Genomic DNA, 15,337 nt, shown 5'->3' on the forward strand with positions numbered 1-15,337 from the left:
GGGTGGGGCAGGGTGGAAACAGGCCGGTATGTTTACAGTTTGTTTCTTCACTTCAGAAAAGCAATGATTTATAAAACATTTTTCAGACCGGCCTCCATGTCAGTCAACATCCCACAGGAAGCTGTGAGATGTCGTTTGGTTCTGATGTTTGTGACCTGAAAAGTAAAACATCCAGGGGTGTGGCGAAACAGCAGAGGGACAGGGACACACCGGTAACCATGGTAACTGCACAAAACAAAGATGGTGACAGCTGAAGCCTCAAACTGCTAAGTAGAACTAACATTAAAATGTAGGACAAAAACTAATGACTTAATTTTGACTAAAAGACATTTCAGTCAACAAACTGAACCGTCACTTGATTTCACTGCTCCCAATCCTTTCTCTGCTTCTTCTACCTCAGTTTCCCTCCCGTCTCTTCCCTTCAGTCTTGGCACTTCTGTTGCCTCCCCTCCCCAGCTTCCCCTTTCGTCCCCCCTGTCCCCCATACAGACAGTCACTCACTCCATCACAGCAGCAGATCTGCTCTGTCATCTCAATGTTGGATGAATACAAAGAAAAACTTGAAAATGAATAAAGTTCAATTAAAACAAAAACTATAAGCTTATGAAAGTGGCCTGCAAACACGCACTTTTACTTTTTCATTTTCTGCATGAGGGCTCCCTTAATTGAATGTAATTTAGATCAACACACACCTTCTGACTTCATTTCCTGCAGTCATTTTAATCTGCTTCAGTTTAGTGTAAATGCGCACACACGTGCAAAAGACATTTTCTGAATTTTTAACTAATGCTATTATTTGCGCCCCCCCACCCCCACACACACTCTGCACTGTGCAAAGCCTTTCTTAGCTTTAGTTTTCCCCTCTTTTCTGCGGGAGCTTATTTTCCACAATAATCCAAAAAGTCAGTGGCTTTTTGTCGAGGGAACCAGGGTGACAAACACACGTCATCCCTGTGCCACCCTCCATCTCTCTTTTTATCATGGCCTTTGGAAAAAGAGATGTAAAGAGCAAATCACTCTCATTCTTAACTACCTCTGTTTCAGTGAGACCTGCTGTTGTGGTTTAGTCTTCACATGTTCTCTCCTCCTCTGGTTGACGTACAGCATTTTGTTCCATTTGACTGTATTTTGCTGCTGCATGTGAATCTTTTTCCTTCTGTAACTTTGTCTCTGTGCAGAATCAACTAAACTGAGGATAAATGGAGGGCGGAGGGGAGGCCAACAGCTGCGCTCATCCTCACAAAAAGGCTCTTCAACTGGCTGAAAGCTGAAACACAACAAGGTCAAACTGGGATCCACTCACAGTTTTCATCTTTTCCTGGAACTGTAAACAGCTCTCGGAGAGAGGCGGATCGCTTCCTAACCTCGGAGTTTGGCTGCCATCAAACAGGAAACCGGCTTGCTGCTGCGCGCCAGAAACAAATGGGGAGTTGAGGTTGTTCATGCTCTCAGAGGGCGACCAATTTCCTCCTCTCAGCTGAAAATGTGCAGTCTGAGTCACTCAGAAAAACATTTAGAAGCTGTTGTCTCCAAAACAGTCTCTAACACACCAATAGAAAAGATTCAGTGGTTCATTATGGGGCAGCGCTAACTAGAAAACATAATCCAGGCAGCTTTATGTTCCCTTCAGAATATATTTGTTGCTCACATTGGGTCTGTCTACCTGTCATTCTAGGAGACAGGGCTCTTACTGTGCGTCAACTGGCTCACGACAAAATGGGTCATTTCCAGTGTGATGTGTTTGCACAAGTGCTGCCAGCTTGTTTTATCGTCGATTTAGAGGTCATTAAACCCGACTAGCTCCGTTTTCTGTGTTGTTTGAAATGCTTTTTGTAGTTGCACAGGTATAAACTCACTCTTTGATTCTGTTTCCTGAGGGAATCAAAACAAAGTTAACTTGCTTCTTTGCTCATGTACATCAGAGGACAGTTAGAACCTTTCACAGCGAGTCAAAGTTAGACAACACAATATGTTGCTTTCAGAAAGACAGACACTAGAACACAAGTTCCCCACCTGCTATAGTGGTCATCAGGATATCTGTCATACTCCATCTCATAGTCTGACCTGAGGGGAGAGAGAGAGAGAGAGAGAGAGACACAGGTGAGGCTTAGAAACAGCAGGAGAGGAAACTGTATCACCTTGTAACAGATGAGTAGAGTCAGACAAGATGCGTCCACACAATGAGCCAATGAGCTGAGACAGTGTCTAATTGATACCTAAAATATTACAGTAGTTTAAAAGATTGGAGGTCAAGATTCAGGAGATGCTCCTCCCACAAAGAAAGACAGCATCGGTTGTTTTTGAAGTTGAACCCCAGCTGACGGTGTGAAAACGCCTCCTCCTCTGTGGCCACATGTGAACTGTCCACAACCATCAACAGGCTGTTTAGTCAGAGCTGATCTTTTTGTGCTGAGACACAGGACAGCTCCTGCCAAGGGACATAAATACTTGTGTGACCCTTTGAAACAGCCTGAAGACGCAAGGAAAAGATGCACGTGAGAGAAACGTTGATGCAATTAGGTATATTGGGATTTACCTTCTGTCTTGGGATGTCGTGAGTCATTGACTATCACAGACTATACAACAACAGGTTAAGCTGTTATTGAGTTTAAATAACGCAGTCTGAAGCTGGCACCAGCAGGATTTAGGACAAAAAGTTAGAGTCTAATTAAATTGTAATTCATGAGTCAAAGGAAAGACAATGAATTGTGAGAACATACATTCAGTAAATTTGCTGAGTCAAGCCTTCCTTTATTTCCTCTGGGCCTGTTCTCAGCTGGGGAGATTTAAAAAATGAGCGGAGACTGAACTCCAAACTGGTCCTTTGTATCCACCGAGGATAAAGGATAACCATCTAACACACAGACAGTCACACACATCCAGCAGGGACAGGCCTGTGTGAGGACTGACTGAGGCCTCAGACTAATAAAGAGGAGGAGACGGAGCAGGGCAGCGGTGGGATGGACAGATAACGGCAGAGGCGAGTGTAAAGGGAATGACTTTGATAGAGAGACAGGATTTGGTGCCAAATTCATATTTTCCCATCCATCCATCTTCATCAGCCGTGATGGGTATTAATCAGCGGCTAACGACGTATCGATCAGATGCCTGCTCTGAGTTTTGGCTCAGCCGTGCGTCTCCTATTGAGCTGTGTTGGAGCAAACCTTTAAACATGGCTATTGATCTGCAAGACGGCCTCGCTCCTCTGAGCCACATCACACTAAATAACTCTTTTACGGCTCACACTGCTGGTTTATCTGTGTAATTAGCTTTGATATCACAGCAGCAGCACCTGAGAGGATGCTCCTCGCTGTGATTATGGGCATGTAACAGGCAACACAACCGGCTACTCAGGTCTTATTAATTCCAGTAAAAATGATCCTTCAGGCTGTTCTGGATATTACAGACATCGGTCTGGGCTGAGGTCCAAGGCTCGCTGTTAAATCCTTGTTTTCCTCCTCATCACTGCTAAAGATTTTCCAAATCGACTGATCACAGCAGCTCCACAAGCATTTTGAAGGAGTTTTCTGTTAAAGGAATGCAATAAGGGCATTGTTTAACTTGTTTGACTGAGCACATTTGAAGTTATTGCATTTTCAAAACCCATTTTCTACAGACGGAGAGTAAAGACTGATTCAGTAAACAGAGCAATAAAATGATTGTACATGTAATTACTGTCATAAAAATGGATTTAGTGTTAAGTTACTCTTTTAAACAAATTCCGAGCTGCTCAGTGAACAAGGATCTAAACTAGAATCCAGAATGTGGTAGAAGCCCTAAATAAAAAGTTCATCTGCAGCATCCATAACAGTGAACACCCAAAAGAAAAATAAATAGAATTTCATTGGATGGCACTTTTCAAGCAAGTGCAGTGCAGCAATACCAATTACATGGAAACAGGACTAAAGGGCTACAGCCACGCTAGCAGTGTGCATATATACTGGGTGTAAGCGGACACGAACGAGGACACGAATGAGAGACGTGCATGCCTTCCTAGTCACACGTTGAAGGTCCTTCTGTTCAAGTACGCCCACGTTTGCCAAGCAGTGTGGAACATTTGCACTTGGGGCTTTTGTTGAGTGGGCAGGCTGCTCAGACACAAGCGTTTGGCCTTTTTCCAAATATCGTTGTTGTAGAAATCTGCTCCAAAACGTGTCCTAATATGGAGAGGTGCTGTTGAAGCCTCCTGTGACCCAGACTCAGTGAACTGGCAGTAGGGCAGAGATGTCAGCTTCTAAAAGGTTTTTAGCAGTTTTTAAGTTTGATCAGTGAGTTTTGTTGCATTTTTATTTCCTGTAATTTCAGGAAAGAGCTGGGCGGAGCGTGGCGGGTTGTCGAGCGGGGACAGGGAGCGCTGAGCGGAGCAGGGTGAACTGATTTGGAGTGTGATGCTACACTACCTTAAGTTACCTACTGTAGCTTTAAGGTCAATGGACGACCTGGCACTAAACATCTAGAAAACAAAAGATCGCATTATCGATTACAGGAAGAACTGTGCTGAACCAGTCCTTCTATACATTAGCCGGCGCAAAGTGGACAGTCCCCCCTTCAGGGACATACTTGTCTAAAACCTGGACTGCCAGTCCCTGTGTGAAAAGAAGCAGACACAGCAGCAGCTATACTTCCTGACAGTACTCAAGAAGAAACACTTGGCAGAGAGGGCATTTTATCAATGAATCAAAGCTTGGTGCCCTGCTACTGCTCCTCCACGAAGCGTGCTGGCATTCTGCATGTTAATGTGTTTTGCCCTGCAGAGAGTTATCAGCACAGCACAGAACATATCGGCTGTCCTCTGAAATCACCGGAGGACATTTACACCTCCTGCTGCCTCAGCAGAGCCGCCGGCATCCATAAAGAGTCCTCACACTCCAGACACGACATGTTTGACCTGATGCCCGCCAAACACCAGACCACCAGACTAGAGAAGGGCCATGACAAACTGAGCTCCATAAAACCTCCCTGCTCCCAGCGTTATTTATGACAAGGGACCACACTACCCAGTGTGCAATGCAATCAATACACCCAAGTGCAATTTTAACTGGCACTGTATTTTTATTTACTAGTACTATATTTGTTGCATTGTTTTATTTATTTGTGTTTTTATTTGCTGCTTCAGTGTATTCACATTTCATTGTCTTTACAGTGGCAGTAAAGGTTGAGTGGAACCGAACTGAACTGAAATGAAATGAGGTGAAACATCTTCATGAACCTCTAAGTAAGTCCAGATGCCACCTTTAGCACTATTGGAAGTAGCATGACCTGGAGGAGACGGTCAGTTTCTATCAAATGTCTTTATTCCACACCAAACAAACCACCTCAAAGATTTCGTAACAAATTCAGATGAGATGAAATACAAACAGCTGACGAGAGCAAAAATCAGAGGCAAGGCTGCTGATAACATGTTAGATCTTTAGTAAGCAAAGCGAGTAGTCCAGTGGTCAGACACATTTCACGGCCTGGTTTGAATGCTGAAGCTGAGGACTCAGTCCAGCAGGAACTCAGTCACCCCTTGACCTTAACCTCCTAACAGGCCTAACCCACTGAGCAGCTCAGAGAGGCCTGCAGACAGATTGTCATCATCAGCCGGCCTCCGACCGTGTTGGTGAATTCATTTGCTGTGCTGCATTTACCTTTCAGACTGCAGACAGGGCAGATTCACACAACCTCTGCTGTTATTGCAAATCACAGGAGGATGTGCAGTAACGCCATGCAAATAGGTTGTAACTCCATGAAAACCATCAGAGCTGGACCTGGTCCTGACTAAACCCCTGAAATCCATCCAATCCACCTGCAGTGTTAAACACAGAAACCATTTATTCAGCAGGTTTACCCCAGTTGTTTTTCTGGTTAAGAGATTTTGGTCACCTCTGCCCCAAAGGTTAAGCTGTGGCCTGTCAGCAGGATTCTTCACCAACATCACGATTTCACTGAGATTTGGACTGATTGGCCTTGGGCCACAAGGAGCTAATTAGATTTTCGATCCAGACTTCAGGACAAATCCAGAGGAGGTGCGCGCAGGGGCAAGAGATAAATTTAAGTTCTATTAAAAAGTGATATAAATGGGGGTGACTGTGGTTCAGTGGGTAGAGCAGTCGTCTCACAACCAAAGAGTTGCAAGTTCAAATCTCGGTGCCTGCAGTCCACATGTTGAAGTGTCCTTGGGCAAGACACTGAACCCCAAGTTGCCCCAATGGTTAGAGCCATCGCCCTTTCCTTCAATTCTTCATCTGAAGAGTCCAGTCGCCAACTGATTTTCAATAAAAGGCCATGTGGGTCCAATAACTGACTTCAGTGAAGGATGCCCTCTTGTATCCTTGCTCATGGCTCCTCCTGCAGCCTCCTCGACAAGAGCTCTGTGAACAGCCTGTAGCTTCCCCTAAAACCCCACGCTGTGGGGGTGCTGTGGTGGAGCCAAGGTTCTCCTTTGAATAGGTTTTTGTGCTGACAGGTGTCCAAAAACAAACACTCATTTTTCTCGCACATTTTGTACACTCCCTCACCCTTTGGATCTGTAATAAATTGATCCTAATGAGCTGCTCCAGGTTTTTTGCAGGCATACAGACATTTCTCCCTGTTCTGAGCATGTTCTCATGACTACCATAGACAGTGGACATTAGAAAACAGCTCCAGAAGAGAAATTTAAGAAACCTTTTTGATTTGCTTGACATTATTACCTGGTTATCCTTTGTGGTATGATTTTATTTTCTGGGCAACATTTTCCATCCACATATCATTGTTTTGGAAAAACCTTTTTACGTCAGTATGTATTAGCTGCTCTATAAAATTCAGAATAATTTGGCCATAAAGTTGCAGGAGTACCATGCTCCTAATCACAGAGGGGAAGCGTTTTCAGGTGTTAATAAGGCTTAATTCGCTCTGTGCTGTGCTGGTTCAGGCCCTCATGGTGTTATTAGAGAACTCAGTGGTTCTTCTCCTGATGGGAATAATTACACAGCAGCAAAGGAACGTCAATAAACAGCACATTACAGAGCGTTTTCATGGAGAGAGGGAGAAATCAATGACCTGTCCAAATACCCTTTTCTTTTTTCTGCAGCGAGTGATATGAGAAGTCTGCTGTGTTTTTAAAGCAGGAGATTCGTGTCAGTGGTGGAAAAAGTAGTGAAACAAGGTGTGAACCAAAGTGTAGGTGAAAGTGTGACTGAACCCGTTGCCCTGAAGCACAGCAACATGCCGAGGAATCTGCATATATATAGCAGCTACTTAGAGCGACTCCACCTAATGTCTGTTCAGCCCAGAGGCTCAAAACAAGCCGACACCATAAACCACTCCTTACTGCTCTTTGCACCTCCTATCCTGTTTCCTAAAGCTACGACCTGAACTACAGGTCCCTGGTTGGGACAAACTAGCAGAGACACCACGTCCTGTCCAACTGTCACTGGGCTTATTGACACTGTGGGAAACCTTACTGAATGCACATTTAATAGTCCCTGCCTCCAAAATTAGTGATGGCATCAACAACCCCCTCAGCAATGAGTTTGTGTGTGTGGTCATGATACATATTCATGTGTTCCTGGCGGCATGTGAGGCCACGTTGAGCTGATTGGCTTCGTCTTCCTGTCAGCACACACACATCCATTTATCCTGATTTACAGTTCAGCCTCACCGGCCTGCTGCGGTGTCGTAAATCAGTGGCAGTGTACTGTAGCACGGTGTGCTGAGGAGGAGGTTAATGGGCCGTTCAGCCGTGTTCCTGCCGCCTCAGCTCACTCGGCTCAGACCGAAGGGCGGGTCAGGAGTCGACGTGGCTCGGCAGTGACCTCAGGCTGCGGCAGCTCTGAGGTCACCGTGGAGGGTGGACGGGCACAGAGCTGCTGTAATTACCCAGCTTCTGGTTTATAAATACGGTGCATGTCAAAAGCTGTAGTTGGCGCTGAGCAATAAGGAGCTGCATGTAAAAACAAGCCAACAGCCTAAATCTGTTGTTGACATGCATTAAGACCGAAATTTAACAGAGCTGTGAAGTGGGAGGAAATATCAGAACATTTATATGTCTGACTGACAAAGTTATGAAACTCGCTCATCAGCACCAAAGATGAAGACTTATGGTTCAGGTAGAGCCAAATGTTCAAGGAAATCTTAAAAGACAGCAAAAGAGGCTGTAAAACAAACTAAACTGTGACTTCACAGTCTCGCTACAGCAGATGGAATAAGAAACAAAGCGAAAGTCAAACTGAAAAACTAGAAGTACATTAAAAATTATTTAAAATGTAGTTTTCCACCTTAGACAAGTGTCAAAGCGTGTGCCATTCATCGACATAAAACACAGGTCTCCTTAAGTGCACGTCTATCCAGAAAACCCTGGAAAGTGTTAATGAACACACAAAGTACAGTGAAAACAGACTAAATGCCGACATACACGAAACACATCACATGGAGCGATGAGGAGGCTGTGACCTTCCTCACTTACAGAAACGTCAGGTTTCCATCACGTCTTGTCATTTGAGCCCTTTTTAGTCAAACGAGAACCTTTAGCTGAAAGGTAAACTGTGTATCTTTTACTTCAGTCAAATATTTGAGTAAAACTGAATGTGTGCTGAGTTTCTACTCAGTGGTCATTTTATTTTATTAGGAACACCTGTCTCAAACTAAGTGAGTCTGATCCAGCAGTAAAACCTCCTTCATCAAGGTGATAATGTCCACTTTGCATTGATTCCTTGTGGACGCTGCAGGTTGTGCTGCTGCTCACCTGGATTGTTTTACTGAAAGTTCTCTCTGGTATTCTCTCTACACTAAATAAACAACAAGCCACTGCTTAACGTGAGCAAATCCAATGCAGACGCTGTGGGTCAAGCCACATATCTGCTCTTTGCTTGGCTGAGGAGAGGGTTCAGGATGCTTTGTGTTAAGGGCAGGTTAGGTCTGGAAAATGGTGCTGCTTATTGTGGGGCTCTGAAGATTACTGACGGCCCGGCCTGACGCCCCGACCGGGCGAGGCACAAGGCCGCCCACCGAGAGCTGGGGGGGGGTGGGGGGTTTTTCCCTGTAAGGTCTAGACCTGAATATGCAAAGTGCCCTGAGACAACCGCTGTTGAACTGGCGCTACACAAATAAACTGAACTCTCTGTATAATGCAGCACATAAATATTATTCTATCAACCTGACTTTTTTGTGCATTTCTGAATGTTTACTTTTGCTTGAAAGGAAAAAAATCCACCAGCTTCTACTATTTTCATAACACTAGTGGATGGACACCGCATGCAGGGTATCTCAGCCTGTGGGAACCTTCCTAACCAGAGCTGTGGAGCCGTTTCCCAGTTAAATGTTTTTAATGTAAAGCAACAAAAATGTTCTGTTTGCATCAGCAGTTCCTTCATGCATTAAAACTCTGTAGCAGTCATATAAAATACAACAAAAACTAAAATTTAGCTTAATACAGTGAAAATCTTATCACTTTAAAGGGAGTTTTACATCCAACTCGAGACCTGATCAAAAGACTAATTAAAAAGATAAGATTAAGAAAATATTGAGCATTAAATATTTTATCAATGGAAATAGAAGTGCATTAAACAACTGAAAAACAAGGTCTGGCAAATGTTGCTGCACTTTGCTCCAAATAAAAGCAAACCAGCGACAGCACGGTGCATCTGTTGGTCGATTTTTATCGACATTATTATCTTAATTATGTTTAGATTGCATGTTTTGCCTGCATGCACACAGGTCTGGTGATTTTAGGGTTGATGAGGTGAAACCGAGGGAAAACAGCATCCTCCATCACAGCTGCATCAGAGACTACATTTAAATTTGAACAAGGACGCCGTTTGGTTTCCTCTCAGTTTATCGAGTGTGTGCGTGCGTGCGTGCACAGTGGGTTAAATGGTTTTTGTTTTCTTGCTTTTTTTCTGCAGCATGTTTATCGAGCTGTTATTTTTCTCCTCAAAGGAAACGCTGACTCATCTCTTTAAATGCTCATCTCAGCAGGGCGACCGAGGGACAAGAACACATAATTACAGTGTTGTGCAGTGCCCCCCCAAGTCCATCAACACTTCTCTCTATTTTCTCTCGTCCTCTGTCCCTACTTTGATTTTTCTGCGTGTGCCTCCTCCCTCGGCTGATGTGAAGTTAATCAGGAGGTGGTAAAAAGTGTTTAAGCAGCTGGAGAGTCCACCTCTAACAAACCCAGGGAGCAGTGTGAACGCTGCACAAACTGAAGCATGCCGGGAGCCCGGGGAGCCGCGCCATCGGTTAATTAAACACTGACTCACATGGATTCAGTTGGAAACAACCTGCAGGCGGCATAGACTGCTGTGCACAGGGGATTCAGTGAGGTTTACTCGTCTCTCAGAGTTCAGCGAAAGACAGAAAACGATATTCAAAAATAACATCTTGAAAAATATATTGGACAAACAGCTGGAGCTGTAAAAGTAACAGCAGTAACCACATCCACTGTTTCTTTTCCTTCCCAAACACTCATTCATTTACTGATCTAGAAAGGCCCATCGTTCACACTGCACTTCACATGACATGAGCCAGTCACATCCATCAGCTTCTGTGTATCAAAAATTCCCAGAGTAACCAGATTATGCAGGTAATCAGAACATGCTAGCAGTGGTAGAAAGTGGTGTGTACGCATGCACCGTGTATCCAACGCGACAACAAACACGTCCAGCTCTCACTGACACCGCCTCACACTGAAACTCATGAACAGACAGCGAGACACTGCAGGGTCTGAAAATTTGGACTCGCATACTTCCTGTTTATTCACAAGCTTCATCACAACTGTCAGCTGTCAGCATCCCTCCAATCAGAAGGCGCAAACTGCACCAGTATCACCAGTAGGCAGGAAGGTGCATGTCCACCAGGACCATACACGGGCACTGGGGGGGGCCTATCTGTGCATGTAACTGCTGCCCCCCCACGACAAACATCAGTGGGGCTTTCCCTGGTAAAATAAAGGTTAAATTGGATGAGAAGGAATTCCTCCTGATCTTCCTTTTCATTGTACTGAAGTGGGAGTAAAATGTGTACTTACTATCTAGAGACACCTTAGCAGCTAATCATCTCATTTGATTAACGCTGATCAAAACAGTTAACGACGTCCTGGAGCCTGGGGAGGCTTGAAGCGGAAACAAGATGGACTGTTTCTCTGAATGTTGTTTAACTTCACATCAGCAGTGCAGTGGAGTATTGATAAAGTGTAAACACACTCCCACGCAGGCAGCCCTGCTTCCTTCACTTCAAACCACAGCTCGCTTTCCCTGGAGTTTCTGTCTCTGAAGCTTCGAGTCAGACTGAAGCACAGGCTGCTTAAAGAGCTTCTCTTTAAAACATGAAAGGACGTCTGCAGGGAGAGGAGTGATTTAAAATGTGGGATGGAGCGACTGGAGGAGAAGCAGTGGAGCCTGAGGGACCGAGTGGAAATCGAAGACAAGATGACGATACGACACTGCCCGGATATCTGATCTGGTACCTGTGCCACCTGCATCACCATATCTGACTGAGTGAAGCAGAAAGTGGGAAATGTGTTAACAAAGGAGAAACCAGTCAGGTAGTCAATCTGGAAAATGAATTCTGATGAACAGACCTGTGAGCTTTTAAACACAAACACGACCAGTACACCAGTGTGCCAGCATTCGGATTTCAAAGCACAAAATCTTCTCAACTGCCAGAAAGAAAAAAAGAGTTCAGGCTTAAAACACCTGCAGGAAAACAAAGGACCAAACTGTTCCAGTTACTAGAAACGTGCTACAGCAGTAACCCTTTGAATTAGGCTTCTCTACATGTGCACACTCAATGTGCCTGCACGGGGGGAAAAGGGAAATGATACACTAAGAAAGTTTAAAACCCCCAAAACAAACGTTTGCCTTCTGGTAGACTTTGAAAGGCCACCAGCAGCGGACCTTGATGAAACTTGGAACAACACGTGACCACTTCTCTTCTGTCAGTGACAAATGCTGGATGCTCACTCAGCTCCTGTAGGTTTCTATCTGGGGCGGGTTCTCAGCCACTCCGAGCAGTCTGGTGCCGTTAGTTTTGATTAGGAACCAGAGGAGGAGGCTGAACCCATCTGGAACACAACCTGGGGTGTGCAGTCAGAAAAGCACACACGCTGATGAAGAAAAGTGTGTGTGGAAGGAAAGTTTGGGTAAATCCCTTAATTCCATCCACGTTTCCCACATCTGCATCTTTGCCTTGTGTCTTAGTCTCGCCGACATCAGATAAGAGGAAACACGTTTTTACAAACATGAGAAATCCTTTAGTTGGATCCTTCATCTGAAGCATCCAATCACCAACTGACGTCCCATAAAGTGGTGTGTCAGTCCAGAAAAGACTTCTGTATCCTCCAGGTAGCCTCCTCACAAGGAACGATCATATAAGAGACTTGAGATGCAGCCTGTGTGCGTACCTGTCCACTAGGGGACAAATCAGGGCTGAAGCACCAGAACATCTTCTTTTGTCGAATCCTAAATCAAACGGAACGACATTTGACGGGTTGTTAAACTGTTAATGTTCAGAACACGTCAGAAAAAGCAGCAACAAGCTCTGTTAGCTTCTCTTTAAAACCTCAGCCTGTGTCCATGAGCTTCAGTTTGTCTTCTGGATGCACTTACGCCTGAGGACACACACAGTCAACACTCTGCAGAAAGGCAGCAGGCCAGAGAGCATGCAAAGACAATGGTAGAAGTAAAAATAACAGGGGCTGAAACATCATCGAGGGGTAAAAACTGAATTTAGCAGATAACCGGCTTCATGGGGAGAAACATTCCACTCCTGTCCAGAAAGTCCATCAGTTTGTGCACATTTTCAGAGCTTGAGGTGCAGCTGCACTGCCAGAACCTTTGCCAGTCATATTTAAAGACCCAGTTGACTTTATTAATGTGTCACAGATGTATACTGACTGTTTTGTTAAGCACCAAATAAAAACTAATTTTAAAAAGGCAGCATTGCTCAGAGGCAGCAGGTTCAGGTGTCCCAGCAGCAGCTGACTCAAGGTGAAACAGTCCAACCTTCAATGCAGGAGAGTTAGCCGTTGTGTGATTTAAGATTTACCTTGCATGCTGTGTTTCATGAAGTGCATATCAGAAACAAAGCCAACTGAAATGTAACATACAATGAGTCTATGAATTGAAACTTTCCTGGCCAAATATGACTTCACGTCACTCATCTCAACATCTTTCCAGATTTTACTCTTATGAATTTGTCTCCTCTTTTGAATGAGCCTGTCCATTGAAAGTGACCGCGCTCTCAGCGTCACATTTCTCTGCAGCCTCCAACGGTTCCAGCACAGCAGCAAAACAAAGAAGTGCAGAAAAACCAAATGACTGAAAGACCATCTCACAAGGGATCATATAATCAGACAATTAGTGTCTTTGGTAGCTAGTTTTAATGGAACTGCTGCCTTACTGATAACAGTCACGGCAGAGTCACACAGGACTCCTCCTAAAACCCACAGCCGTCCTCGGTTCAGCCTGACCTCTGACCCCTGATCTCTCACAGCAGTGCTGAAGCTTAATTAAACCTGCTATCTCTCAGTGCAGCAGTAAGTGAATTATGTGCTGGTGTGTGCAGGGTGAGCTGTTCCCACCGGTTCCCTCCACAGAGGGAACCTCTGCGGGGCTGCCATGCAGCTGCCTGGCTGGAAATCCCAGCTCTGGCTGCCGCAACATCGTGCTCGCCCCCGGCTCTAATCCGCCCAGCAGCAGGCGGCAGTGGGATTTGGAGAAGTTTGGCTTTAATTTCCATGTAAACAGAGAGTGAGGATAAGGCCGGGGGCAGCTGGACTGTCACTCACTACCAGCTTGACAGAACAGCAGAAGTGCTGACTCACAACCAGCGTGAAATTACATCGCTGACAGTACTGCAGCTCAGCAGTACTACTGTGTTAACACTAACTGAGCTGCACGTGCATTTCCAGTGTGCTTGTAAAATACTGCGGGCCTTGTTTCAACTGTGCCACAACAAAGCTTGGCGGTGCACAGCACAGACTGTGAGGCAGCTCAACAGACAAGGAGATGCTTCTTGACACAGAGAGGAATGCAACAGGAAGTCGAGCACAGAGCCAGATAAAGGCAGATTTATGAAAGTGTTCAAACTGCAGGAACAGCCAGCACCGTTTCCCCGGGTTCATCCTTTTTACCAAATCGTACGAAACATTTTTGTGGGCCTATTTTTCTTGTGTGACTTTTAGCTGTGGAAGAGGCCCATGCAGCAGCAGTGTGCTGGAGGTAATCCTGAACAGTCGGTCTCCTGTGTAGTGACGGTGTGTTAATTACTTTGCCTACACATTCCCTGACAGTGTTGTCTGAGCCCACATTGTTCATTTCTTTAGATTCATCCATTTATTGTAATAGATTTTTAAGCCTGCTTTTAAACCTTATTTCTATTTAATTCATCTATTCCATTCTGTGATTTACATCTTTATTTATGGTGCCACAGTTTATTCTGGGTCTTGTGTATTTAAGTGTGATCTGGAAACCATTCAGGAAATAATGTGCACGTGCAGAGCATTGCAGCATGAACACGCAGCCAACAAATCTGCAGTCACAGGCAAACAGTATGAGCCCCCTACAATTAAACAGCAGAGCCGTGACAGAAATACATTATTAAATGTTGGTGAAGCCATTTAAGCCTGTTTCACCACGGCGAGCTGACATCAGTCTTATCTGACTTTTAATTCTCCAACAGCTTCCACCTAAGCTGAACCACAGACGTACAGGTGCCAACTCACCTGTCAGCAGCGCCGCTTCCTCTCTTGGCTGTTGGGGTGCGACTGGCCTTCGGCTCACCGTTCATCCCGGTGTCTGAAAAACAACCCATCAGATCAGGTTAGACATTGACAGCGGGCATCACACCACCTGACAGTGACAGTGATGAAGGTGGACAGGTGTCACCACCTGCTCCAACAGCTCCAACCTCTCCACCCACACCCAGACCCAGTGAGCTCAGCTGGAGACCTCGACGAGCAGCCTGAGAGTCTAATTGGCCTCCATCTGTCAGACTGGAGTTAATTTCCTCTCCCATTTATTCTGCCTCGCTCTTTTCAATAAACACATACATTTCTGTCCGTCAGAGAGAGACGGGCGTCCCCAGGCCACACGAAGAGGATCTGAGTCGATCTCAGGTTGACTTAGAAAACACCAGTGTTAGGTTTCATAAATGAAAACGAGTTTTCAAGACAAAGATCAAAACTAAATAAAAAGCAGGCTAATATTTGATAATAAGAACTCCACTGAAAAGGTTTACATTTTCTGTTAACTTGTTAAAGACTACACAATAAGATGGACAAATGGACATGTAGTAACTCATGTGGACCACAAACTGTGGCTCCTGATCAGTGAAACCAAACCTCTCCTGTCCAGACGCTGACCTGTCGTTAACA

General features: G+C 45.0%; 1 protein-coding gene across 1 annotated transcript in view; it reads right to left on the bottom strand.

The window, feature by feature from the left end:
- Positions 1-15,337, bottom strand: part of LOC109956327 (RNA-binding Raly-like protein) — a 36,003-nt gene that overhangs the window by 13,692 nt on the left and 6,974 nt on the right. The window contains exons 2-3 of the mRNA XM_020593332.1: positions 14,687-14,759; positions 2,014-2,064 (exon numbers count right to left, since the gene is read on the bottom strand). Coding sequence (XP_020448988.1) covers positions 2,014-2,064; positions 14,687-14,759 — 124 coding nt within the window. The remainder of the gene's footprint in view (positions 1-2,013; positions 2,065-14,686; positions 14,760-15,337) is intronic.

Source organism: Monopterus albus, unplaced genomic scaffold (genome assembly GCF_001952655.1).
Source record: "Monopterus albus unplaced genomic scaffold, M_albus_1.0 scaffold19.1, whole genome shotgun sequence".
NCBI classification, from domain to species: Eukaryota; Metazoa; Chordata; class Actinopteri; order Synbranchiformes; family Synbranchidae; genus Monopterus; species Monopterus albus.